At 49.0% G+C, this 26,326-nt stretch overlaps 1 protein-coding gene across 1 annotated transcript in view; it reads left to right on the forward strand.

Annotated features, from left to right (window-relative positions):
• The window catches only part of LOC135907726 (phenazine biosynthesis-like domain-containing protein), a 58,887-nt gene extending 33,004 nt beyond the window's left edge, over window positions 1–25,883 (forward strand). Inside the window, exons 7-9 of the mRNA XM_065439453.1 lie at window positions 89–258; window positions 23,353–23,415; window positions 25,302–25,883. Of these exons, the coding sequence (XP_065295525.1) occupies window positions 89–258; window positions 23,353–23,415; window positions 25,302–25,417 (349 nt within the window). The 3' untranslated portion in view covers window positions 25,418–25,883. The remainder of the gene's footprint in view (window positions 1–88; window positions 259–23,352; window positions 23,416–25,301) is intronic.
• Window positions 25,884–26,326: the final 443 nt, after the last annotated feature.

Consider the following 26,326-nt stretch of genomic DNA (forward strand, 5'->3'; position numbering starts at 1 on the left):
TCCTGCGATAATCGTAAGCTGCATTTGACCAGCCCTCTCGCAGTATACTTAACGTAAGAGAGTGAAATACATGCGGCGCTGCACGTAGGTCAGCCCTCGAGGCCCTGAGTCCGAGTCCCGCGCGAATGCTGCACTCTGAGAGCGGCGACCGAGTGCTCGGCGTCGCAGTCACCATTCGGGGCAGGAGCAACGACGACTACGACTTCATCTCTCGCTACTTCAGCCCCTGGAACGGCATCCCTGAGGACCCTGTCACCGGTAAGTGCCTCCTGTGTCCCTATACAAAGAACCTGTGCGTGTGCTTGCGTTGAGTGTATGGTACGTCATTCCCGCGAAGTTCACTAACCCAGTGCTTAAAGTCGGGGGGACCCGCCATGGTTGCTCAGTGGCAATGGTGTTGGGCTGCTGAGCACGAGGTCGCGGGATCGAATCCCGGCCACGGCGGCCGCATTTCGATGGGGGCGAAATGCGAAAACACTCGTGTGCTTATATTTAGGTGCACGTTAAAGAACCCCAGGTGGTCAAAATTTCCGGAGTCCTCCACTACGGCGTGCCTCATAATCAGAAAGTGGTTTTGGCACGTAAAACCCCAAATATTATTATTAAAGTCGGGGGGGGGGGGCGGCAACCCTTTAATTTTTTAAAGGGCCTCTCACCATTCCACATAGCAAATTTTGGTTGCCATTCGTATGTTGCCATTCCGGCAACGTCTGATGCACTGCCAGAATGGGTTGTCAGGGGTGCGATTGTTCTCTGTGGCCAGCTCACGCTGCAGCTGACGGCTGCCACCTTAAAGCCGCAGGCCCTATACATTCTTATATTTATTTTCTGTCGCGTTACCACGATACCGCGTAAGCAAAGGATCGCTGCGGCGTCTCGTCTTCTAGAATGACGGCGCGCGACCCACTCTTTATATTTGCCCATGCTATCTAGCACTGCTGGGTTTATTCGCAGTAGATGAAGCGGCTTCGGTAGGCTTTCTTCTGTAACTGCCATCATCGAATCTTGGCTTTTTTTCTCTTTTTGCTGTAACGTGGAGCGCTTGGCGCCGTGCAAACCGTGCGGCTTGATGCTCTACCGCCGGCGGCTCGCTATTAGCAGACTGCTTGGCCGGTGTCATGAGCTTGCTGGCGGGCAGTTTTTACTCCAGCATGTTCCAAGCGACAGGTGCACTGAAGGACCCTTAATTGTTATGATGGCCGACCATGTTGAATGGAATTACCTCTGTTTCTGGCGCATGGTATCAAAATCTGTTCGTTCAAGATTTGACGATAGCAGTTCTTATCAGAGAAATCCTACCGAAGCCGTTTGCGGGTTTATGCCCATTTGCCAATCGTTGCACCACATTTTAATTTTTTGTAGATTTGAGTTAAGTTCTTCTTGGTCTTGTCTCGATTGAACTTTGTTATAAATGACGCAGTCGTCGGCAAACAAGCGCAACGGCACAGTGATGTCAGTAGGCATATCTTTAATAAACCCGAGAAATAAGAGTGGTCCTAGTACCGTACCCTGAGGTGCACCAGACTCTACAAGTGAGGGTACGGACTGGCAGCTTCCAATTTGGACATACTGTTCTCTGCAATGAAGGTAAGACGTGAACCATTTCGTGATTGCGGGATTTTTAAATATGGCACCTATCTTGCGTAATAACTTAGGATGAGAAACTTTATGAAACGCCTTCGTAAGGTCTAGGTACACTATGTCGGTTTGGCCACGCGAATTAATGGTTTGGGAGAGGTCATGTACAATTTCTATAAGTTGAGTTGTCATGGAGAGTTTCCTTCTGAACCCATGATGACGGCTGTATAATACCGTATGGTAATCCAGATATTTAAATGTTTTGATACAATATGCTCCAGTAATTTTGAGCACGCGCTGGTAAGGGAAATTGGCCGGTAGTTGCTGACGTTTGCTGTTGAGTCGCCTTTGTCTATGGGTGCGATTTTGGCACGTTTCCAAGGACTGGGGAAACAGCCGGTAGTAATAGATGAGTGAAATATAATGGCAAGATATTTTGAAACCCACTCCGCATACCTGTACAAGAATTCGTTGGGTATTTCATCTGGTCCGGGTGATTTCTTTAAATTAATGTTGAGGAGCAAGTTAAGTCTTCACTAATTACTATATCCTCTATTGGGGCCCTATATGGGGCATCTACAAAGTGCGGAACCGTACCGTTATCTCGCATAAAAACAGACGAGAAAAAATCAGTAAAGCTGTCAACCTGTTTATCGTTATTTTGGCTCGCATTCACGTGTGGTCGCCTACCCGTAGGATTAACGTAGAGCCAAAATTTTCCGGGGCCTTCTGCAAGAAATTTCTTAAGTGTGGTGCTATAAAACCTGTCCTTGCTCTCCTTAACTAGTTGTTTTAACTGTTTACTTAGATGTCGAATGGGTTCCTCATATTGTGAGGTGGGGTTTTGCGAACGGGCTTTTAATTTCTTTTTCAGTTTCCTTTTAGTACGTGTAATTTCCCTCGTCATCCAACGAGTTTTCTTCCTGGCAATTTTGTGGTGTTTGGGGACAAAACATTCGATGCACTGTCATACAATGTTCGAAAAAGTGTTCCACAGTAGGTCTGTACTGGCTCCGGATTGATAATGTATTAAAAACTTGAATAGTTGAATGTGAACATGAATAGTTAGTGTGTAATATTTTATTGGTATTGGAAAATGTACTATTCGGCATTTTTGAATATCAAAACTAACCAAATATTTCGCAACAACCGACTGCTCCAATCGGGTTACTGTTCTCCACCTGCTGAACAAAGTATCGCGAATTATAATTATCAGAAGTAAAACAGCGACAGTTTTCGAAGCGATGCAGAAACAAAGTTCATAACGCGAGCTTTGTTTTTGGTTCTTCGGTGGAAGTGTGGCACTGGTTAACACTCCTTGGGTTACATCTTGCACACATACATATATACCGAAGAATGCATGGACGTGGCAACTGCTGTCACCGTAGCACAATTTGTAGTGCAACGCGCGCCTAATGCAGAGGTTGTGGGTTTGGCTCTCACCGTCAGCAAGTTGAGTTTTCCTCATTACATTCTTATTTTTGCACTTCAATTAGAAACTACCAATAATTTATCTTATGCTTTCCGTTTCTTCATTGTCTGTTGGTTTCATATGGTTCTGACTAACAAATACGTGCCAGCGTTCTTACAAAAACGGTGCCCTTAAAAAATCGGGCCCCTCGGTTTTCCCTTCTTTTCGTCCAATAGATGACAATCGGCTATACTGCGTCAATTAGTCTTTCTTGCAGCCTAGTCATGTAGGAGTTTTATCTGTTACGTTACAACGAGTCATGTTTTTTTCTTGTAAGAGACCCTGTAGTCTGTCTAGGGCACACAAATACCTCCTTAGTGTTTTATTTTCCTTTTCCATAGCATCTGATATTTTTTCAACAATTATTTATTATGCGTTCTTAAAAAGTTCGTCTGTTTCAAATGCATGTCATTCTTGGGAAGCTTGTTTGCCACAACGCTTAAAGGTGTCAAGCGGCTATTCGTGTAGTTTATTGCATGACTGCTGTGATCTTGTGTTTAAAAGGATCTTAATTGTACGTGATAGTTGACTATCTATTCAGTGCAAGCGTGTTCCTACTTATACTGAAACAAATATTCCTGCTGTAAATATGTGCTTCTGCTTGTCTATGCGATATTCGATACTTAATATTCGTATTCGATTCGTATTTAGAAAAGGTGATATTCGATCGCATACCTCTAATATTTACATACTGGATTATGACAACTTAAATTTTTCATTATCCTCAGATTGGAAGGTTACAAATACCGCACGATTCAAAAGAACACAAGCAACGTAGTTTTCCTAGCATGAAAATGCATTTAGTCTGCATATTATCCCTACATTTTTTTCTGCTCCCCGACATTCGTGGTAGTAGAACTAGATTCTGTGGAACACGCTTGGCCGCATGTTGTTGACATGGCAATGGCAATTACCCGAGCTTTGTACAGGTTAAATACCATATTTTCGCCCTTGATCTATATACCTGAAAGCCGCCGTGAGGTACTGATTGGCCCGAAAGGCGTGAGAAACGGAAGCGATTTGTTCAGTCGCGCGTGAACGAGCTAAGTCGTTCCGATATTTACGCAGTCTACATCTCTTATTGCTGGGTTCTAAATCTGAACAGAAAATTGATTCCACTTGGTTTTGGTAAATTAGTCATCTGACAGACTAGTCAAGCGTCTACCAAACGAATGGATTTAGTGACACCGCTGAACCCACAGCGTTTAAACGCATTCAAATAGGTTTTGTAAATAATAAAGAACCTTCAAGTTTGTGACCACAGTATCAAGGCTATGATGACCACTATGCTGTGAAGTACAATCACAATGTGAAGGAAACCGTTGGTTCATCATGGTCACGGAGCCTATACATTGTACAGCGAGTTTCGGCCACTTACATGTGGCTTTTGAATATCTAAGCGAGTTCTTGAAGGTCATTTTCCAAGCAATTTTTCTAACTTATAAGTCGTAAAACTACCGCCAACTGTACATTAAAGTCTCTGAAAAAGTCACTGATTGCTAAATAGCAAACTTTGCGGTAAACAGACAAAAAAGTTAATACATCTAGTGTGAAAATCGCTAAAATGGCAACACTCATAAAAAACCGGTAAATTACAAAAGCCAATTTGATTTTGTTTATTCAAAGATGGTTAGGTTAGATAGCCCCAACCAACACGGGACGATGCGAGTGATGGTAGATTAAACTTGTTTTGGACAGCCTAGCGATAGCTTTCTCAGCAATGCAGCCTTCAAGGCACGTCCCGCAGGCGCCTCGCACCGCAAGGTACGGGGCAACCCTTGGCTGCTTAGCACGGGCCGCCCAGCGTCATCAGCTACAGCACGTGGAGGCGAGGCCGAAAAGCAGGGAATACGTAATAAATAAATCGTACCTATGTGAGCCCAATTCTGAGAAAAAAAGCTTGGCCTCAGCTGTTGTTTTGTTTTAATTGTGCAAGCCGGCAGTGCCCGCTTTCACAAGTGTGTGTGCCTAGGGGCGTCGGAGGATTTTCTCGTCGGATGACTTTTTCTTTTCAATTCTGACTGTGGGGGGAGAAGTAGAACCGGTAGATACACTTATGACAAACATGGTGTCGCGCACGTACAGGCAAATATAAACGCATCTCACTAGAGGACCACGAGCACTTGCTGTCACAACGCTGACTTGATGAAAAGCGCTGGCAGCGTGAAGCGAACGCTTCGTGCTGCCTCAGTTTCACTGCGAGAAAACTTTTCACGACCAAATAAGTGAAAGCAGTTTTGAAAGTTCTGGGAACCTCAATTGCACTATTGAGCTTCAGTTGCAGTATTGACAGACCAAGTAGCCCGAATCAATTTCTAGATCAAGACTTGAAAGACTACTGCAGATTTGCAGAGGTATGGAAATTTACCAACTGTTACCGAGTAGGCTCTGTATGCTATACATGCGTAAATACCAGTGATGAGTGCGCTGAAGAACCAATGTAGCAGAGACTCCACGTGCAGCTGGTGGAGAGGCCGCACCCCCTTATCAGGGCTTCAAGCCGCTTTCTGTAGACCCGAGTTATCTTGGTTGGGATTCCAGGCGAATATATTCCCGGGTTGAGAGAGAGAGAGAGAGAGAGAGGAAAGCGGAAAGGCAGGGAGGTTAACCAGAGGGGAAGATCCGGTTTGCTACACTATGCTGGGGAAAGAGGCAAGGGGGAGGTAAAGTGATAACAAAGTAGAGATAAAGAAAGGAGCACAGACATACAATCACAGTTGGTCACTGTCGCCGCACACTGTCACCGCACAGCACAGTAGCACTTGCAGCACTATGAACATCTGTTCATGCTACAGCCGCTTGCCCAATTCTGTAGCCCTTAAATACTGCAACAGTGCTCTCGTCGCCCTCTGCTGCGATGGCTTGTGATGGCCTCATTTTAATATAACTTCCTCTGTTAGAGGTCTTCGGTCAAAGCGCCCTATCGCGTTTGCGAGCGATCGTCTCTGTAAATTATAGCGAGGACAGTCACAGAGAAGGTGCTGAAGAGTCTCCTCGTTACCACAGTTATCACACGAGGCGTCGTCGGTCCATCCGATTTGGAAAGCAAAGGGCTTGGTGAACGCCACCCCTAGCCATATTCGACAAAGCAGGGTAGCTTCGCGACGGCAGAGTCCAGCTGGAATGCAAAGGCGAAGAGAAGAGTCTAGGTTGTGCAGCCGGTTGTTTTCAAAACTTCCTGCATTCCACAAGGAGAACGTGATATCTCGGCTCAGCATTCGAAATTTTCTTGCGGCATCTGTCCTTGATAATGGTATCGGCTCCTCTATGTCGCCTTGAAGAGCCGACCGAGCAGCATTATCGGCGTGTTCGTTTCCTGTGACGCCGCAGTGACTTGGAAGCGACTGAAATGTCATGTGGTGTCCTTTCTCAGTCAAGGTATGGATTAGTTCTCTAATCTCGTATACCAGTTGTTCGTGTGGTCCACGCCGCAGGGCTGATAGCAAAGACTGCAGTGCTGCCTTCGAGTCACTGAATATTGACCATCTTCGAGGTTGTTCTTGGCTGACGAGACGAAGTGCAGCCCGAAGAGCTGCAAGTTCCGCAGTCATCGGTGTCGTTGGGTGACATGTCTTGAAACTGATGGTGGTGGCTTTCGCAGGGAAAACCTCGGCTCCAGAGGAACACTGGAGAGTAGCCGATCCATCAGTATAAATATGTACGTGGTCGGTGTACCTCTCGTGCAAAAGGAGCAGAGTTAGTTGTTTAAGAGCAGGTGACGACAGCTCAGATTTTTTCCTGATTCCTGGTAAGGTGAGGTGCACTGCAGGTCGAGCCAAACACCATGGAGGAATCGATGGCTTAGTTGCGGGGGTGAAGCCTGGTGGAAGGCAGGTGTAATAATCCGAAATCGTTCTACAAAATGATGCCTGCGGCCTTTCTGACGGTAGCGCTGCCAGATGGTGGGAACGGGCACAGGCAACGTGCCTAATGTGCACTCTCAACACTTCCACCGCGATGTGCGTTTGTATGGGTTTGTCCCGGGCGATTGCAATAGTCGCTACTGTCGATGTGCGTTTTGGCAAACCAAGACAAACCCTGAGAGCCCGAGCTTGAATAGCATGTAGAGCACGAAGATTTGTCTGGCAAGTGTTGGTCAGTACGGGCAAACTGTATTTCAAGAAGCCCATAAAAAGAGCCCTGTACAATTCCAACATTGCATGCACTGACATCCCCCAGGTCTTTCCGCCCAGAAACTTGAAAAGCTGGGAAATTCCTGTCAGACGCTGTTTCAAGTAGGTCACGTGTGGACTCCATGAGAGATCTCTATCAATGATTAATCCAAGAAATCTGTGAGTCTTCTCGTAAGAAATTATCTGGCCATTTATTGAGATGGCGTAGGGTGCCATTGGTTTGCTAGTGAATGCCGTCAGTGCACATTTGTCTGACGAAATTTCAAGACCTTGGTTGCGGAGGTATATAGCTGTCAGAGTAGCAGCTTTTTGAAGTCTTGCACGTATCTGAGGACGTGTCACACCTGAAGTCCATATACATATGTCTTCTGGGTACATTGATATCTTGATCGCTGTTGGCAGATGGTCAACGAGACCAATGAGTGTGAGGTTAAATAGGGTATAGGGCTTAGTACACCGCCTTAAGGAACACCTCGGTAGGTGTAGTGCCGTGCGGTCTTATCATCGCCGGTACACACAAAGAAAGATCTCGTAAAAATAATGAGAAATCCATTGGAAAACTCGATCACCTAGGCCAACCATCTCAAGAGCATCGAGGATAGCCTCGTGAGATACGTTATCGTATGCCCCCTTGACATCCAAGAACAAAGCTGCAGATAATCTTTTGCGTGACTTTTGATGGTGAACATACGTAGCGGGATCAACAACACTGTCTACCGATGAGCGATCTCGGCAAAAACCAGCCATGCAATTTGGTAACAGGTTGTAGCATTCCAGATACCACTCCAAGCGGGCAAGGATCATCTTTTCCATTATCTTTCCCACACAGCTAGCCAGCGCTATTGGGCGGTATGAGGTGATTTCAAGTGGGGACTTGCCTTGCTTCAGGAGAGGGACCAAGCGGCTTGTCTTCCATTCTTCGGGTACGATGCCATCTTGCCAAGATACGTTGTATAGATGTAACAGTGCTCTCCGTACGCCACCACTCAGGTTGTTCAAGGCGCGGTAGGATATTCCATCTGGCCCCGGGGATGAAGAACGCCTGCATAGAGCAAGAGCCGCTTCTAGTACCTCCATTATGAAAGGAAGATCCATGCGGCAGTCACGTGAAACAGGGATGTGACTGGGGGCTGGAAAGCCTGGACCAGTTGCTTGGCCAGCGATTATTGCACAAAAGTCTTCGGCAACATCAGCATCCAGTCGCCTCTGTAAGAGCGCCAGAGCTTTGAATGGGAAGCGTTGTTCAGGGAGGGAACGCAGACCACGTTTGGTTCTCCAGATGTGCGAAAGTGGCTTTCGGAGGTCTAGTGACTGGCAAAACATTGTCCAACGTCGAGATGCCAACCTATCCATGCGACGTTGAATTTTCTTTTGTAGTCGTCTGGCTGTCCTAAGGTCTTCGACGGATTTTGTACGCCGGTAACGCCGCTCCGCACGACGACGGAGAGCACGAAGTCGCTCCAACTCTATATATATCAAGTTCCGTGTGCTTCGACGAAACCGTGACCGTGCGCGTGGCGTCTCGTATTGCAGACTTGATTGTTTCCTCTAATCCAGAGGACAAGCCCTCCCGACAAACATCTACCATGGTGGAAGTAAAATTAGTCCAGTCAATTAATCGAATGGTGTTCCGTGGGAATAAGGGCCTGGACATCCCGTTGATGACAAGGTACGTGGGAATGTGATCACTTCCGTGTGTCTCGATATCCGAAAACCATTTAACACATCTTGTGAAAGAGCTGGAGACGAAAGATAGGTCAAGACAGCTGCCATAATTCACGCCTCGTATAAACGTTGGGCTGCCGTCATTCAGGAGTGAAAGGCCGTGGTTGCAGGCGAAGCCTGCAAGCCTTTGCCCTTTTGCATTTGTCCTTGTGCTTCCCCATGCCATATGGTGCGCATTAAAATCTCCGATAATGACATATGGAGCAGGGCACGCCGACAAGATGTTCGTTAATCTTTTGGGATTAAAATTACTTGAAGGCGATATATAAACGCCTACAAGTGTAAACATGAGTTTGCCCTTTTTAATTGTTAGGCAAACATATTGATTGTTATCATGAGGCGGAATCGACTGGCAAACATAGGTCAGTTCTCGACGAATAAAAACGATGACTTTGCTGCATGCCTCAGTTGTTGCGGATATAACAGCTTCGTATCCCGATAATCTGACTGGTTTTGACACGTTAGGCTCACATATAACAATGATTGGGAACAAATTAGTGTATATATACTGACGAAAGTCTGAAAGGCGTGACCTTAGTCCTCTTGCGTTCCACTGCATGACTGACGCTGCCTTGACTTCTCGAAAGGATGGGCGATGGTTGGCCATGTCTCTACTCGAGAGACTCAAGCACTGGGCTTAAGGCGTCCAGTACTTTCAGTGCACTTCGAGCAGACGTTGTTACAAGGTTCGACAGGATCACTCGAATGGCATCTATGAGGGGAGCATTGAAATGACTTGTCGATCAGCTTTGGGCGTGTCACCAGCGGCAGGAGTAGGCGCCCGAGCGGCCTCGACAATCTGTGGTTCTGTGGGAAGTTGCTGGCTCAGAAGCGCAGGTCATTCTTCCTGAGAAAGATTGTTATCAGCTGACTTTCTTGTGCTATTCAGCCCCTTTTTGACCTGATTGGAGAATGTCGGTGCTACACTGGAAGGACCCTCTCTCCTTTCGTGTGTCTGCCTTTTTTGAATGGGTTCGGTGACGCCGACGCCGGATCGTTTCAGCAGCCTCCCTGTGAGTCGAATTGTCTCGAACCATTTTCTTGAGAACAGCGACCTCTTTCTTGATGCGAGGGCAGTCCCTAGACGAGGCAGCATGGCAACCATTACAGTAGCCGCACTTTAGGACAGTAGCCCGACACGTGTCCTCCGCGTGAGGTTCAGCACACCGGGGACACAGTAACGAGTTTGGACAGACCCCGTTGACATGTCCAAGCCTAAATCACTGATGACATTGAAGAGGCTTTTGTACGAAGGGCCGAACAGGGCGTCAGAAGTGACCGACTTTGACGTGAGATGGTAGGCAGTCTCCTTTGAAAATCACTTTGACGCAGCGCGAAGTTCCAAGGCGGCTCACACGCGTGATGACAACACACTCACTCGCTGGTTTGACGATGATGGGCAAGTCCGCGTTGGGAATGGCGACATCGATGTAATAAATTATACCTGCTGTGGATGCATCATCAATCTGGATATAGGAACGCACTTTGATGCGCCCTAGTTCCGAGATTTGCTTCAATTTTTCGAGCGCACTCCCGTTCGAAACATCGATTGCGAGGACATTTTTTCGTGTATTTATCCGAATGTCCTTAATTTCATTCGGCACGACCCCTTCCAAGAAAACGGATAGTTCTTGCCTGTTTAGTAGTCGGAGGTTGCTTGAGGATTCCTCGGGTACGAACACGATGGCGTGAGGCCAGCGTTCAGGCCTTGACTTCCGAGTCGCCGTGCTCACTTGCGTTGATGTATTCGCGTTGACAGTCCTCCTTTTGGCCCTCTTTCTGCGGACAGTGATGAAGCTATCATCCGATGAGTCTTCATCCGACATCGAGTATAACTCAGTGTCCTCGGTGTCACTGAGCACGCTTCCTCTCTTCGTCGTGAGGGACGGCCTTGATGACCTCTGGCCAGGAGGGCCTCTGGAAGGCTCCGCGTCCATGGCCACAAAACCGGGAGCCGAGGCACCAGGAAATTTCGAATATTTCACCAGAAATCAGAGAACACAGATAGAAGCGCTCTACCTGAGAAGGCACCTAAGAAGGCACTAAGAGCGCTCTACCTAAGAAGGCACTTCGTCCTTCCCGGGTTGAAAAGTGTGGGGGGGGAGGGGGGTGTCAATGACCTACTTTGCCCCCCCCCCACGTCGTGAAAGTGGGCAAATGCCCCTCTTGCACCCCCCCCCCCTCCGGGATATACGCCTATGCAACACTTACCGAAATCAGTGATTCCCAACGTGCAACACAGTGGTGGAGGCTGTCACGAACACAGCATGGGCACGATGTCCTCAAGCTGTTAAACCTTCCACCGAGCACTGGTATCACTCCGCGGGCCAGAATACCCTTCGAGATTAGAAACAAGATTGTTATTTCACTGTTTCCCAAGAATTAAAAGTAAGTAATGGGGTTTTACGGGCCAAAACCACTTTCTGATTATGAGGCACGCCGTATGGAGGGCTCCAGAAATTTCGACCACCTGGGGTTCTTTAACGTGCACCTAAATCTAAGTACACGGGTGTTCTCGCAGTTCAACCCCATCGAAATGCAGCCGCCGTGGCCGGGATTCGATCCCACGACCTCGTGCTCAGCAGCCCTATACCATAGCCACTGAGCAACCACGGCGGGTCTCCCCAAGAATATGGGTGTACAGATCAAGGACAGACGTCACGCACGTTCAGAATCGCTTCGACGCACCCTGACAGGCAAGCCAGCCGCATTCGTGGATGCAACCACCGCAAACAGTGGCCTGTATGTGATAGCAGTGGCTGATAGACAGGGCGTGATTTTCCACTCAGAGACAATGAGAGCGTAAACCATACCCGAAGCGGAAGAGGTTGCCATCGCTCAATGGTACCAACATCGCCAGGACATGCTATATAGTGCCGGATTCAATGACGGCCATTAAAAATTACCGTACAGGATGTGTCAGTAGCGCAGCCCTGCGAAAACTACGAGGGCCAGAAGCAACCATCAGGCTTCTCTGGGTCCCAGGCCACAAAGGCAACCCGGGCAGTGATGCTGTCCACATAGCCACCTGGTTCGCGCACAGACGAACCAGGGGGTAGGGGCAGCTCGATCGGATGCTCATGAAGATGCCTCAAAAATCTATGGGGATAGGCAAACAACAGCGCCAGGAGCAATGCGCGTATTCACGTCCATGTAACACTCTAAACGACACCAAGCGGTCACCATCAGGAGGGCTCAGACACGGTGTTCTGAGCCCCCGCAGGCCGGCGTGCATCCTGAAAAGATGACAGCGTGTGCGGATGCAAGCATTGCAGCTTGACGGCGGTAGGGCAGGAGCGCATAACGTGGGGGTGCACCCGTTACCCACCCCGGGTGACCTCATGCCATTGGCCTCCTCCGGGGAGGCCTGGGAGCACGTGCTCCTAACTTCAAACCATCTACTCCAAGCCAAGCTGGCAGAGTGGCGGTGTTTCTGCTTCAGAGAAGATCAACAAGCACACTTACTTCTTCGCTCCCAACTATAGATCAGGGAATCTAAAGCAGCAGCGGACACCGCTTCTGGAAGAAGGACGCTTTTAGGAACAGTTCCTCAAGCGCGATTTCACCCATGTTGTCGACTAAGAAAAGTTTACCAAAGATGCAATAGTAAGGTGCTTCCGCTCATCTCTGTAATATAATGCCCGAAAATATAAGAGCGAACATTATTTGGGACTACAACGTGATTGTTTCCGCAAATCGTCGGATAGATCTGAGCAACACGCTGCGAATGAACCCTGCGCAACGTCAAGATTTCTGTGCCGGCGGTTGCAGAGCTTGTCATCGCGTACGTGCTGCATCATGCTCGGTCACTGGATCTGGTAGTGGAAGGTTCCACGGCTGCCACATTTCCTGTTTGAGCGAAATTAGTTTTTCAGTTCACGCTCAATAAAGTTCGATTGGAAGTGGGTGAAGTTCTGTGCAAGGAACCGATTGCTGCACCTCATAACTCTACAGGCAAGGTAAGTTCTAGAAGAGTTGACTGTTGGGCTAGTTGGTCGTCCATATTTGAAGTAGTAGCTTAGCGCAAATAAAACCACAGACACAGGCCTTCTTTATCAAGAAGAATCGAGATAGATGTGTGAGTGAGCCTTTTATCACATTACTGGATGCCGAATTTAACTTCTTGCGCGACCGCCTTTGATGTGCATGTACCGGCTTCACTTCTGCTTGGTAGGCGCATGCGTGACAAGAGGATATATATTGCTACGGCACAATATGTGCGATCACGAAAGGCCAGCAGTGTGAAGACGACGACGACGATTAGAAGCTTGCGCGGGCTGTCGCCTCTTGGCCAAGCGCAGCGTATTTTCCTTGTAAATATATTTGTACATAGCTTTTCGTCTGCGTCTTCCTACGTAACATATCTGGTGGAGGTGGACGTTCCCTGTACCTCGTCACGGAGCTTCGCAGTGGACGGTATGTCGAGCCTTCCTTCATGGCTCCCGGTGACGACAACCCGACTCCGCCGGCTCCGACACCTGCTGCCACTTCGCCGACCTACATCACTCTCCCCGCTCCCCGTGATCCTGGCGTATTCTCGGGCCACGATGGGGAAGACGTCGATGACTGGATCAGCCTGTATGAACACGTCAGCCGCAATAACCGGTGGGACCCTACTATTATGCTCGCCAACGTAGTCTTTTACCTCGGTGGCACACCTCGAGTTTGGTATCGTACGCACGAAGATGAGCTCACCAGTTGGGATTCACTTAAGACACAGCTTCGAGACTTGTTCGGCAACCCCTACGGTCAACAACTTGCCGCGCAGAAGGCGCTTTCCGGCCGTGTGCAGACGTCAACAGAGCCCTATGTCACGTACATTCAGGACGTCTTGGCTCTGTGCCGCAAAGTTGACACCCACATGACTGAGTCAGACAAGGTTTCCCACATCCTCAAAGGCATTGCCGATGACGCCTTCAACTTGCTCGTTTGCAACAACGTAGCCACGGTGGATGCTGTTATAAAAGAGTGCCGCCGCCTGGAACTCGCCAAAAGCCGACGTATTGACCAGCAGTTTGCCCGTCTGCCCAACACCCCAGCGACATCTTCCTGTGCCGACGCTCCTCGTCCCAACAACACTGCCGATGTTACCAGGATCGTCCGGCGTGAGATCGAGGCCGCCTATCCAGCTGCCTTCGACTCCAGTCCCACCAACACTTCTGCAGTCACGGTCTCACTGATCCAGGCAGTTGTCCGCCAGGAGTTTGAAAACATGGGTCTTCACACCATCTGCTCGGCCCATCGCCCTGATACCCGCCCGGCTTCTTCGATTTCGCCCCGTCCCGCATCTTCTTACCCACCACGTTTCCGCAACCCATCTGAATGGCGCACTGCTGACGACAAGCCTATTTGTTTCCACTGCCATCGAATCGGGCACATTTCTCGGTACTGTCGTAGTCGCTGGAGTTCCCCGATCCGGTCTACTCATACTGCCTACTCTCGCCCCTCAGGTGGCCCTTCTCGTCCCTATGCCGCACGCTCCGATAATGCCGCCACTGATTCTCCTGCAACGAACCGCCCCTATTCTCGTTCGCCTTCGCCCCAACGACGACAATCTCGCTCTCCCCAGCCCCGTCGCTCCTACTCGCCGACTCCCTTCGGACGCCGCTCCCAGCCGGAAAACTAGACGATGCAGCGCCTCGAGGTGACGCTGCATTGCCCCCTACGCCGCCAAATCCTCTACTGACTTTGCCCACTCATCTGAACCTTCTTGACGTGCAAGTCGACGGTGTTTCTGTGTCTGCTCTCATAGACACTGGAGCGCATTTGTCCGTAATGAGCGCTGACCTTCGTAACCGGCTCAAGAAAGTTATCACGCCCGCCACGACGCCTGTTGTCCGTGTCGCCGATGGCGGATCAGCCCCCGTAATTGGTATGTGTACCGCCCGCGTCTCCTTCGCCGATCGCTCAACAATCGTGCTATTCACAGTCATCGCCCACTGTCCCCACGACATCATCCTCGGCTTAGACTTCCTCTCCGCACATTCTGCTCTCATCGACTGTTCCGCCAGTACTCTCCGCCTTGACCTGCCTGTTCTGGATCCTGCTGAACCCCACCCCAGTCGCCTCAGTTCCGCCGACTTCGTTCGCTTGCCACCTTCGGCACTGACCTACGTTGACCTAGTGTCATCCCCCCCAGTCCCCGACGGTCACTACATCGCGGCTCCTATGCCAGACGTCCTCCTTACACACGGGATCACAGTACCCCATACAGTTTTATCTATTACGGCGAATTGCGTCTGCCTGCCAGTGGTCAACTTTGGCTTGACGGCACAAGTGCTGCCACGTGGGATGTCTTTGGCCCAGCTTTGTTCATTCGAGGATCACTCAGTAGCATCCATTGCAGTAGACGACACTTCATCCGATACTCCTCTACCATCGCAGTCGACAAATTGTACCATCGCTGACTTACGGAAAATGATTGCCCCCGACTTGCCCTCCGAGCCCGCTCGTGAACTTTACCGCGTTCTGTTTTCCTACCACGATATTTTTGACTTTAACGATCGTCCTTTGGCCCAAACTACAGCTGTCAAACATCGCATTAATACCGGCGCTGCCCCTCCTATTCATCGCCGCCCGTATCGAGTGTCCCCAGCTGAGCGTCAAGTTATTCACGCAGAAGTTCGCAAAATGCTTGCCAAGAACATTATTGAACCGTCATGTAGTCCTTGGGCGTCACCGCGGTTGTGCTGGTGAAAAAGAAGGATGGCTCATGGCGCTTTTGCGTGGATTATCGGCACCTTAACAGGGTTACCAAAAAGGACGTGTATCCCCTACCTCGGATTGATGACGCCCTTGACTGCCTCCACGGTGCTCGCTATTTCTCCTCTATTGACCTTCGCTCCGGCTATTGGCAGATTGCCGTGGACGATCTCGACCGCGAGAAGACTGCCTTTGTAACACCCGACGGTCTTTATCAATTCAAGGTGATGCCGTTCGGCCTATGTAACGCTCCTGCCACTTTTGAACGCATGATGGACTCCCTTCTTCACGGTTTCAAATGGTCCACGTGCTTGTGCTACTTGGACGACGTTATCGTATTCTCCCCAACGTTCGCTACGCACCTCGAGCGCCTCTCAGCAGTCCTGGACGTTTTTCGGCGAGCCGGTCTGCAACTCAACGCATCGAAGTGCCAATTCGGCCGTCGCCAGATTACCGTCCTTGGACATCTCGTTGACGCGAACGGAGTGCAACCGGACCCAGGCAAGATCCATTCTGTTGCGCACTTCCCTGTTCCGAAGTGTGTCAAGTATGTGCGCAGCTTCATCGGCCTCTGTTCGTACTTCCGCCGTTTCGTGAGGAATTTCGCCGCCATAGCACGACCACTAACCGACCTTTTGAAAAAAGACTCTCCTTTCCAGTGGGGCGATAACGAGGCCTCTGCATTCTCACATCTAATCGGCATTCTCACAACGCCTCCCGTTCTGGCCCATTTCGATCCTTCTGCGCCTACCGAAGTCCGTACTGACGCCAGCGGTCACGGAATTGGAGCAGTACTGGCACAACGCGAGCGCGGCAACGACCGTGTTATCGCTTACGCCAGCAGGCTCCTCTCACCCGCGGAGCGCAACTATTCCATCACTGAGCGTGAGTGTCTGGCCCTAGTTTGGGCGGTTGCGAAATTCCGCCCATACTTATATGGCCGATCCTTTTCCGTTGTCACAGACCATCACGCGCTTTGTTGGTTATGCTCATTGAAAGACCCTTCAGGAAGACTTGGTCGCTGGGCCTTACGCCTCCAAGAATATTCGTTCTCTGTCACCTACAAATCTGGCCGACTACACAGGGACGCTGACTGCCTGTCTCGCTACCCGGTAGACGAGCCTGACGACGCCGACAGTAGTACCGCCGACGGCATTTTCTCTGTGTCTGCCTTCGCCAACATCGCCGATGAGCAGTACCGAGACCTATCGCTGCGAGTACTCATCGAGCGTCTGCGCTCTACACCTACCGACGCATCCGTTCGCCGATATGTCCTCCAGGGCGGCATTCTGTACCGAAGGAGCTTCCTCCCTGATGGCCCTGATCTTCTTCTTGTCGTGCCACAACATCTACGACAGACTGTGCTCTTTGAGATGCATGACGCACCCACTGCAGGACATCTTGGGGTAACCCGCACGTACGACCGCGTCCGCCGCCGCTTCTATTGGCCTGGTCTCGCTCGCTCCGTTCGACGCTATGTTGCGGCCTGTGATCCCTGCCAGCGTCGGAAGACACCTCAGGTGCTACCTGCCGGTCATCTCCAGCCGATCACCGTCCCTGTGGAACCGTTCTTTCGTGTTGGATTAGACCTGCTCGGTCCCTTTCCCACGTCATCCTCTGGGAACAAATGGGTAGCCGTCGCGACTGATTACGCCACCCGATACGCTATCACTCGGGCTTTCCCTACCAGCTGCGCCACTGACGTCGCGGACTTTCTCTTGCGTGACATTATCTTGCTTCATGGCGCCCCGCGACAGCTGCTTACTGACCGTGGTCGAAACTTCCTCTCAAAAGTTATCGCTGACATTGTGCGTTCCTGCTCCATTCAACACAAACTGACTACTTCATACCATCCTCAAACCAATGGCCTGACAGAGCGGTTAAACCGTACTCTTACCGATATGCTGGCCAAGTACGTTTCCAAGGACCACCACGACTGGGACATTGCCCTTCCTTACGTAACATTTGCGTACAATTCTTCCCGGCACGACACCGCCGGATTTTCTCCCTTTTATCTACTGTACGGTCGCGAACCTACCTTGCCCCTAGACACGGCACTTCCTCCTGCTGCGGTCTCAACAAGCGAGTATGCGCGCGACGCCATCGCCCTCGCCGACCATGCACGCCAGCTTGCCCGTGCTCGACTTACGGCCTCACAGACCACTCAGCAGTGTCAGTACAACGCCCGCCATCGTAACGTACAGTTTTCACCTGGTGCGCTCGTGCTCCTGTGGTCGCCCTCTCGTCACGTCGGACTTTCAGAGAAGCTTCTTTCGCGATACACAGGGCCCTACCGCGTGCTGCGCCAGGTGACGCCTGTGACTTACGAAATTGCTCCTGTGGGCTCAACCTCGTCCTCTCCTGTGGCATCTAGTGATGTCGTACACGTCAGTAGGCTCAAGGCCTACTACACTGCTTCCGAGTCCGATCTTTAGTCGCTCCGGGACGGCGCTTTTGCAGCCGGGGGTAGTGCTACGGCACAATATGTGCGATCACGAAAGGCCAGCAGTGTGAAGACGACGACGACGGTTAGAAGCTTGCGCGGGCTGTCGCCTCTTGGCCAAGCGCAGCGTATTTTCCTTGTAAATATATTTGTACATAGCTTTTCGTCTGCGTCTTCCTACGTAACAATATATATATATATATATATATATATATATATATATATATATATGCACTATCCTTCCTTTCCATTAAACAGTTGTGAGTAGCGCTTGTCCTTGTCTGTCTTCCTTGTGTCTGTGGTTTTATTTGCGCTAAGCTACTACTTCAAATAAGATAAGTTCGCTTCTTCCTGACATATACGAAATATTGCCAGCTACGGCGTAAACGGTTGTAAGGATATATTACTATATAAGCTTTAGGAAAGGCGAATGACAATAAAACTTAATTACACCGGAGCTGTGAATTCAGCACCAATTAAGACTCCCACTTCAAAACCACTTAAGCCAATTAAAACTCCCTTACTCCAAACGGAGTTCTTACCCGCCGTAATGGCTCGGTGGTTATCGTTGTGTTGCTGATGATGACGTCGTTGGTTCGTTTATCCGTCATAGCGGCCGCGTTCTGATTGGGTCGGAACACAAAACGTTCGTGTACTTAGGTTTGGGCACACGTATAACCACTGTCGGGTGGTGCAAAAAATATTCCCGAATGCCCCACTGCGGCGTCTCTCATAGCTAGCCCGTGTGCTTCTGGCCGTTGAACCTTATCATTTGATTCAAACGATACTTGGCTGCACCAAATCTACGAAAAAGCTACTCACTAGTTCACAGCCTAAAACTCCAACTCCGCACTCGTTCAAAGCCGCTAAACCTGTAGTGCGAGGTTCTTGCATAAAAGCTAAAAAAATAGTTCCAGCACTTTGTGTTTTCTGACAACAGCAGAATTACCCATGCAGCTTTGCTTGGACTGCAGAAAATGGTATTTTAAGCACACGTCATAGCTGAAATCAGCGGCAGCAATGTCCCCAAACACGCATTTTGTCTTCCCTGCGTACACACATTCTTTCCTGCGTATATGGACAACTAAGCGCGCAGGAGAACTGTTCTAGGGGCTTTGCCGTTCTACTGACTGCAGCGCCGTTTTTGCGTCATGATGCGGAGAAGCGGTGAACTACGCTCGGTCGACACACCTACTCCTCTAGCCATCGTAGCCCGTCGTCGAAAGCTCAGAGGCCAGCGTAGTGACAGCGTATATGATTCGACAAAAACCAAAGGAGTGGCTGACCGAACAGCTGGTCGTGAGCAGCAAGTGTACATTGTTGTGCCATTACCACAAGCCCGGATTCCGAATCTGCAAGATGCGGAATCTATCCTGCGAGCGCCATAATTCTCCCTTCACAAGACAAGATGCTGCGCCTTCGTGCGGGAGAAGCCTCGGCGAAGCAGCGTGTTTAAACGTGTCCGCGTGTGCCCGACAGCCCGGCGCCGCACCTCCCTTGCCTGGAGGTCACCGCGCGCGCGAACTTTGAACCGGGTGGCCAGCGCGGTCGCTGGTTGGACCCCTCGGACGACCGTCGTGTGCTGACTTTGTATTGGGCCGTTTGAGTGACAATGGGCCTCGGGGATTATAAAAGCAGTGACACGCCGCTCGAAAACAGGATCCGCCGACCCCACCTGGAGAGAGGGTCGCTCCCGACTGGGGTGAGATGTGTCACGCGTTTTCGCCGGACGCCGTCGTGCGAGAACAGTCGCGTTTGTGTGAGCTCTCGGCCCCAGTGCCGATCCGTTTATGTCCTGTATGATAACCTGTATATAATGTATAAAGTCCCTTTTGTTATTCTCATCGACGCCAGGCTCGGAGTCTTCGCTACCAACGCTCTGTCACGAAACGGGTGAAGAGCGCTACGGGACCACAAAGCCGTAATCGTGGAACAGCGGTGCAAGTTCGTAACACTGGTGGCACCGGTTGGAAGTCGTAACACTGGTGGCACCGGTTGGAGTTCATAACAACATACTCAAGAACTTTCTGCAGCTCGCGAGCCATAGTTTGGCCATACCTACCATGTGTCGATCCCGGATATATCCACCTAGAAGGGGATCGCGAAATAGTTGAATATATCGATTTGTTGTGGCCGCTCGTGGGAGCTCTAAAATGCCATTGGCGGAACCCACTTTGGGGGCTCCCTGAACAAGAAGACGAACCCGGAGGTCGGACATCTTCAATTCGGCATCCCATGCCCTGGGCCACGCAGCGAAAATAAAATCGCGTGTCAGCCACGCATTCTTGTGGAACGGATAACGAACCGGGACGCGTTTCGCTTTCTTGAACGTGCGTGGCGATCTCACCCACCGTGCATGCTTTTGCCGATAACGAGAATGGCCGCAGTTTTCACGAGCCATCCATATTTGCAAGGAGCAAAGCTGATACACATACTGTCGTGAGCAATATGAGCGGGAACACGCGAACGCGTGGCAAATAGCCTCGAACCCGACGTGGGGCGATTCGCAGCGACCGCTGTCGGAAACAAAGTGGAAAGGGCGCCGCGGTTCCACTAAATGTTTGCACTCCCGCCTCACTAGTGTTGCTACGAAACGGTAGCTGATTGCGTGTCACCGGCCGCTAGCGATGATATGAGTTCATATCAGCGGGCGCAGCCACATCCAATGACCTATCAGGCTACGTAGCTATTGAGTGATCGGCCGTGACATAGCCTGCCGGGGTACACAGGATTTGCTTATATCTAGGTGGTGTTGGCTGAGCATTTACAAGCGGAAGCACGTCAGTAACATGTGGGCGGCTATTTCGCGTGACGGCCGAAGTTCCCTTGTAAGAATCTCTGGGAGGCTTACGAGTGCTGCATATTGCCTATTGCTGGAGCACGAGATGACCTCATATGCAGTAAATGGTCCGCACCCGGAAGGATACCATATCTATTCCAACAGGAAATGTATCCTGTACATACAGTAAAGGTCATGACACGTCTTTTAGATGAACGAGGGGTAACGCGCTTTGAGAGGCGCGCGGGGTGTGCGGACATGAACATAATAGAGCATCTTTGGGCATATATGAAGGCTAACTTTTCCACGCTCTTCTTGGACTTGGCGACCATTGATCAACAGTGGAAAGCTACACAATACGACTGGAAACCCCTTCAAGGTGACACAGCTTTTGTTGAGGCTCTCTGCGGGTCTCTGCCAGAAAGAATGGAGGCCGTCATCCAAGCCGGCGGAGCCATGATCCGTTATTAGCCCACCAATTTTAAACGAGCCAGCAAAATAGATATAAAAACAAATACTGCTTTCTTTCCTGCGTGTGAACGCTTTTACAGGCGCTATAGTATCAAGCCGGTATCACGGTTCGTGTCATAGATAGATAGATAGATAGATAGATAGATAGATAGATAGATAGATAGATAGATAGATAGATAGATAGATAGATAGATAGATAGATTGATAGATTGATAGATAGATTGATAGATAGATAGATAGATAGATAGATAGATAGATAGATAGATAGATAGATAGATAGATAGATAGATATATAGATAGATTGATTGATTGATTGATTGATAGATAGATAGATAGATAGATAGATAGATAGATAGATAGATAGATAGATAGATAGATAGATAGATAGATAGATAGATAGATAGATAGATAGATGTATTTTGCGCAGAACTACAAGCAACACATTGCCACCCTCTGAGTTCTATAACCACCTTATCATCGCTAGCGGCCGGTACGTGAAACGCAATCAGTTGATGTCGCGTAGCAACGCTAGCGAGGCGGGAGTGCAAACAGTTAGCGGAAGAGCACCCCCTTCCCCTCTATTTCCGACAGCGCCATACGCGTATCGCGCTAACTCGGTTTCGAGGCTATATATATTTTCCACGCGTTCGCGTGTTCCCGCTAATATTACTCACGATAGTACAGTGGACCGATTCTTCAACATTACCGGCCGCGCGAGCGTCGACTCGTCGGTGAGCGCACCAAGCGACGAAATCAGCAACAGCAAGAGAGATCAAAAAGTGATCAACAAGTTTTTGATGATTTCGTCGCTACGCGCCGATAAAGAACGCTGATAGGCCGGCTAGTCTATAGTCTATAGTTACTGTACATTGACCGTGTTCACGGCGATCCCGTAGGTGCTGCCACGCTTGATCACAGGGTGACGCGTCCATTGCTTGCCTCAGCTGTACAGCGTCGCCAATTTCTCGGACAAACAGCAAGTGTTGGTCGCACTGCTGGACGATGACTTCTATGTCTCCTATCGCTTCTGCGTTGACAGAAATGATGATGCTGGCGCGAGGTGGCAGTATGACTTCAAGTACCTCCGTGTTTACAATGAATGTACCGTCAACAGCAAAAGTTTACGGGACGCAGGATCTGCCAAGAAGCTGAATTCTGGCGAAGCGGGGTCACACAGGCTCGAATTAAATGTTCCAGCATGTAGTAGCCTTCACCGCCTACACAGTGATTCATTAAATTATAAGTGACATGCCTTAACTGTGCAGCTATAGGGGAACCGTATCCCGTAAACTTTTGCTGTTGACTGTACATGACGCCAGTGCGGCTCTACAAACCTCCGTTTCGACAGATATCGTAGACAGTGATTCGGTGTACGACACGCGAAGCTTTGCCTACAGCTCCAAATGACAAGTAAGCGCTTCCGGAGATCGTTGTGCTTTGTCCGAATAGCTCGATCCGCGTATACGGAGCTTGTAATAAAAGCGGGGCTAAGTATGTATTCCAAGGCCAAGCTATCCTAGCTTTCCCCTTATGAAATGATTCGGTACTACTGTTTAGATCGTCGTTCTTTATTTAGCGAATACTTTTAACCAGCGGTTTGTCACGTTTCGGACTCGGTAAAGTGTCCCAGGCGGTCACTAACTTAATGTTTATTAAGGCGAAAGCCTTAGACGGCTCATGGGACTCAGAATCCGATGACCGGCGCTACGCCGGCCGGCGTAATGGGACCAAAATTCATGGCACCAAAATATCGATACACTCGTGCAACAACGCTATACTTTTGCATGCGATTTTGAAGGGTATGTTTTCAAGGCGATATAGACAATAATTCGGTATGCCCTGGTTTGATATATCCGAGATTGACTGCATTGGTTCCTCTGTCTTCTGCTGGTACTTTCCGATTTCTTCATTTATTTTTCTTATTCTACTTTTCTTTCTTAAAGTCCGAGGTCGTGTTGTCTTCCTCCTCTTAGCCATGCTGTTTGGGAGCTGTAGCAGCACGCGGTCTGGTCCGGACATGTCCATCCCACTCTGTTTTTGTTTCTTCCAGGGTCTGCTCATGCCGTGCTGGGACCCTACTGGGCTGATGTTTTGGGAAAAGAAGAGCTGAGTGGTACGTTCACGTATACGTCTCGACGTTCCCGCTTAATTAATTTTTGCTAAAGCATTCGACGCGTACCGATGTACTTCACACCGTATTGTGAACAAAAAATAATGCTATAGGAATTCTGAAACTTATCTACGCATAAGCATTCTGTGGCTTGGCTGCTACTTCGCTTTTGCTTACTTATTTAGCTATAGCTTATTCATGTCTGCTCATCGCCACCAATCATCTGCTATTACGAAATTATAACGCTTACATCTGTTAACTTGACCAATTATACATTTATTTTGGAGATGTATCATATCAACTGAGCTGAAACGTTGTTAAAAGTTTTTGCTTTTTTGCCACAGCACAGCTTTTTTTATTTTCCTTTTTTTAAAGCGAAACTTTTTTTTCCCTCTTCAACTTTCCCACTGATGCTGCTGCTGTTGCTGTCTGGCACACCGCGTCGGAGGGTGGTTCTGAGCGTGTGTACACATGACAGGTGCGTGGCAGAGAGAAAAGGCGACGCGAGAACCTCGTTTGGATCTTTGAACCGCGTCGAATGACCCTCTGGAGCTCCCTGGGCGTTGCCGCATTAGCCTATTAACAGATGTAACTCTCCGTGACCCCCCGCAAAAGCACTACAGAAATTGCAGCGCTTGCCTTCCTATTAACGTGCAGGTCCAGAGGGAAGCTAGATAAAATGGTAGAGAGGAGGGGCAGAGGAAGCAGAAACCGACGCAGTCGCGATACGAGTGAATAACAGCTTTGTCCCTATTCACTCGCAGTTCCCATAAAGAGGGGAGGGGGGACGGGATAGGGAAAAGTTGGCGTGCGAAGGCATGGAAACACTACTACTACACCACTACACGACAGCGGTTGTGGGCAAATGGGATAAATTTAAGTTCAAGGCACGGTACGGTACGTTTCTGCTATTCTGAAAAATACACACCATGCAAATTTGTCAAGCGAACTTACACAAGGAATGCAGAAACAGAGCCGAATTTAATTAAAACGCACCGCACGGTATACACGGTGTCCCAGCTAACTTAGCCAGAGTTTAAAAATAAATATGCGAATGCCACGCAGCTGGACAGAACCAAGGTAATGTTCTTTGCCGTCGCTTGGAGATACTCAGATTATTTTTTCATTTGAACTAACTACATAATTAGTCTGAGTTAATTAGTAAACTTCTAAAATATTATAGTTAGATGAAACTTGTCAGTGAGAAAATTGTAGAGCAACATGAAAAACTCCCGATACAGCTTTCCGTTGCTCAATAAGTGCTACATAAGTGTTTTTCCGAGCGTGAAAGAATCCCGCGAGTAGACGCAAAGTGCCTCGAGCGCCACCTAATTTCGCCTAATTACATAATTAGACGGAATGCAAAAAGTACTAAGAATATCTCCAAGCAACGGCAAACAACATTACCTTGGTCCTGTCCAGCTACGTGGCGTTTGCATATTTTTAAGGTTTGGTGCATGATAGTTGGGACAGGGCAATATTTCTTGCAACATACGCAAGCCACCTTCGTTCGCCATTTTAATTCTTCGTTTCAGTCCATGACAACCTGTCGTGGACACATTTGCAATATTTTCACCAGGGCGCATGTGTTTTAATTATGGGGATGGAAAGCCGCCATTGGCAAGTTTCATTGAGCCAGAACAACAGCCCGTTTACAGATGCCTTGGCGAAAATAGAAGGTATTAAAAGCGTCATGCACGAACAGCCAAAGGAGGACGCACATGGTCAAATGAAGGCGCTTGAAACTATTAGAAGGAAACCAAAGGCAACTGTATTGGCGAGAGGTATATTGCAGGACTCCGTTATTTCTAGCGCGCAATGTTCGAGCGTTGTGATCATGCATGTGGCCGTAGTGGCCCATGGAGTAACGCGAATTCACCGTCTCGCAGCGCACCAGGCGTCGGCCCGCGGTGGTGACCTCTACCTACGCGTCCCAGCCGGTGGACACCGGCTTCAAGTCGGAGGACACGCCGCGGTGGTTCTCAGAGGGGAGCTCCTGGTGTGAGCCATATAGCCGCGGCAGCAAGACGCAAATACAGGCGTTTTACAACAGCATGGTTGCTTGTGTTCGTTGTGTTTAGAAACAATGTCTGAGCTTCGAGATAAGCATCTCCATGTATCGATCGATCACATTTAATTACAGTGCCGATTGCCATAACTCACAAATATATTAAAATTAGGACCGTGCGACTGATCGATTGACTATCCGATTAATTGGCTAATGCGTTCATCACGTCAAGCTATCTGCTCGTGAATTAGTGAATGTTCATCGTGGTTTATTTAGGTTACCAGTTGATTTTAATTCGTTTAGTTGTGCATTATGAGTGCTGTCTTATACCAAAGACGAACGCATTTTGTCTACTTTTGTAGGTAAGTTGGTGTGAAACCAGAAAATATATTACTGCAGTGCCTGAGGTTGTCAATGAAGCAAGACTATTAATGTTCTGTGTTCCAGCTAGACGTATTTGCTTCGAATTCACGTATCTTTAACCCTTTACCCCTCCCGAGTTAATAGAAGAAAAAAAAAAGTTTCCGAAGTGCCCATTCTTTCTCTTTTTTTCTCCTCTACTGCCGCAATCCTTTGATCTTGTGCTTCACTTTACATATATAAATTAATAGCCGTCGCCGTAGCACAATTTGTAGTGCAACGCTCGCGTAATGTGGAGTTTGTAGGTTCCGATACGACCGGTGGCACCTTATCTCTTCGTCCACAACAATTTCCCTTTCTTCGTTCATTTCTAGATTTCAATTTCAACCACAGCAGCTGATTTCATTTATGCTTTCCTTGGCTTCATTGTCTGTTCTGTTGGCTTTTTATGGTCATGATTAACAACGTTAGAACCGCTCGATTTCCCTTATTCTCTAATATATATATATATACGAAGCAAACGCGCGCGAATGAACTTTACGCGTT

Source organism: Dermacentor albipictus, chromosome 1, assembly GCF_038994185.2.
Source record: "Dermacentor albipictus isolate Rhodes 1998 colony chromosome 1, USDA_Dalb.pri_finalv2, whole genome shotgun sequence".
NCBI lineage: Eukaryota > Metazoa > Arthropoda > Arachnida > Ixodida > Ixodidae > Dermacentor > Dermacentor albipictus.